The sequence below is a fragment of the Mus pahari genome, chromosome 11, assembly GCF_900095145.1.
Source record: "Mus pahari chromosome 11, PAHARI_EIJ_v1.1, whole genome shotgun sequence".
Taxonomy (NCBI): domain Eukaryota; kingdom Metazoa; phylum Chordata; class Mammalia; order Rodentia; family Muridae; genus Mus; species Mus pahari.
In genome coordinates this window covers 27856017-27857881 of record NC_034600.1, presented here as the reverse complement: position 1 = coordinate 27857881, position 1865 = coordinate 27856017, and the positions used below count along the sequence as shown (strand labels likewise).

Genomic DNA, 1865 nt, shown 5'->3' with positions numbered 1-1865 from the left:
GTTCGAGGCCAGCCTGGTCTACAGAGGGAGTTCCAGGACAGCCAGGGCTACATAAAGTGTGCAGAGTAAACAAAAATCTGATCAGTTACTCCTCCACTTAAAATAGTATAAGCACCTGGCAGCGGTGCCACAGGCAGGTTTTTAATCCGAGCACTCAGGAGGCAGAGGCAGGCAGATCTCTGAGTTTGCAGCCAGCCTGGTCTACAGAGTTCCACGACAGCCAGGGCAACAGAGAGAAATCCTAAATCAAAAAACCAAAACAAGAAAGCAACCCGGTTCCCTTTCATCACTCCACGTCTATTTCATAATTCTGAAAGATTTAACTACTTATACATCCCCAAATCCATAACACAATGCTGTTCCACCTCTCCATCCACACCCCTCCACTTCCTTACCCAAGAACACCACCTTTTCTTCACATGGCTAACTCCTACACCACCTTCACACTTCTACTCAGAAACAAACTCTGACGACGACGACTCATTACTGTGTGAGGTAAGGGTTCCTCTAAGTTCCCAAACCCATATCCCTGAACTCCACATAGAAGACTGAAGTGCGCTATTTCAAACCTTTTTAAAAAATCCCTGTGTCAAACACTGAGAATACATTCAAAGGGGGCTCTAATAAGCTGAAATCCCTTTTCTCTTTAAAAATATTTCATTTATCATTTTTTAATGTGCATTGGTGTTTTGTCTGAATGTGTGTCTGTGTGTCTGTGTGACAGTGTCAGTTCCCCTGGAACAGGACAGCTATGAGTTGCCATCTGGGTGCTGGGAATTAAACTCTTCCTCTGGAAGACCAGTGATCTTAACCACTGAGCCATCTCTCCAGCCCCATTCTTTCTTATAACACTTTTCCAGTTTGCTACACACCTGTTCCCCCAATACAGTTCTTAAAAGAAGTCCTGCGAACCACCTCCTTGGTCAAAGCTTAAGTTTGGGCAAAGTGGTCCTTATCCATCGCCAAAGTACTCAGACCCACTTTGAGACGTACGGGGTTTTAAAATGCCATAAAACGACCACCGCCATCATACTGTCTCTAGCTGAGCTTGGAGGCCTGGCAGGCGTTGCTATTTGTAAATACTCAGCAAGGCTGCCCTCGAAAGCTCTCTCTCCCCCACAAGCCCGGTCCCGCCGGCGGCCATTTCCACTCAAAAACCTAGACAGGACGCCTAGACCGCCAGCGGTGCTAGAGTTCAGTGCTCAAGCCCTAGCGGCAGTCACCTTCTCCAGGGAAGCTCCTCATCTTCCGGTTCGTTCTCTGTCACCGACCCTTCGATCACTGTTTCATCGCTGTCACAGTCTGAGGCCTCGGCACCTTTCTCCATCTTCGGTTATTACTCTCTTCCTCTACTTCCCGCCCAAGCGAAAGGACGCTTCGTGGGAAGGAGGGAAGTGAGAATTTAAAACAACAACAACAACAACAACTAACAAAGGGAAGGCCTCTCTGGGCGCCGAGGACACCAAACTCTGCACAGGACAGGCAGCACGGTCGTCGAACCGCGCTCTTTCCTGCTCTCGCGCCTCACCAGAGCACAGCGGCGCGCCAACACCGTCAGTGCTGCGTGCGCAACCCCTAGGGGCCCGGGGCCCGCCCCTAGCACGAGAGGCCCCGCCCCTGGCCCCCAGGCCCTGCCCCCAGCTCCTGAGGCCCCTCTGAGATTCTGATCTACAAGGATGAGATCGAACCTCCAAGTTTGCTTTGATGCAGTTTGCTAATACTTCTGATTCGATTATCCATACCTTCCTGCATGTTCCAGAGGCCGCAGCTTCAGAAAATTCTGAAGCCAGAATGTAATCTTAAACTCAGAGGGTTTTACAGTCCACCAAGTGGCTCCTTACTTTTTTTTTTTTTTTTTTTTTTTT

General features: G+C 49.3%; 1 protein-coding gene across 1 annotated transcript in view; it reads right to left on the bottom strand.

Moving 5' to 3' along the window:
* Nucleotides 1-1327, bottom strand: part of Ankrd31 (ankyrin repeat domain 31) — a 153314-nt gene extending 151987 nt beyond the window's left edge. Inside the window, exon 1 of the mRNA XM_029544181.1 lies at nt 1224-1327. Coding sequence (XP_029400041.1) covers nt 1224-1327 — 104 coding nt within the window. The remainder of the gene's footprint in view (nt 1-1223) is intronic.
* Between the last annotated feature and the right edge of the window lie 538 nt (nt 1328-1865).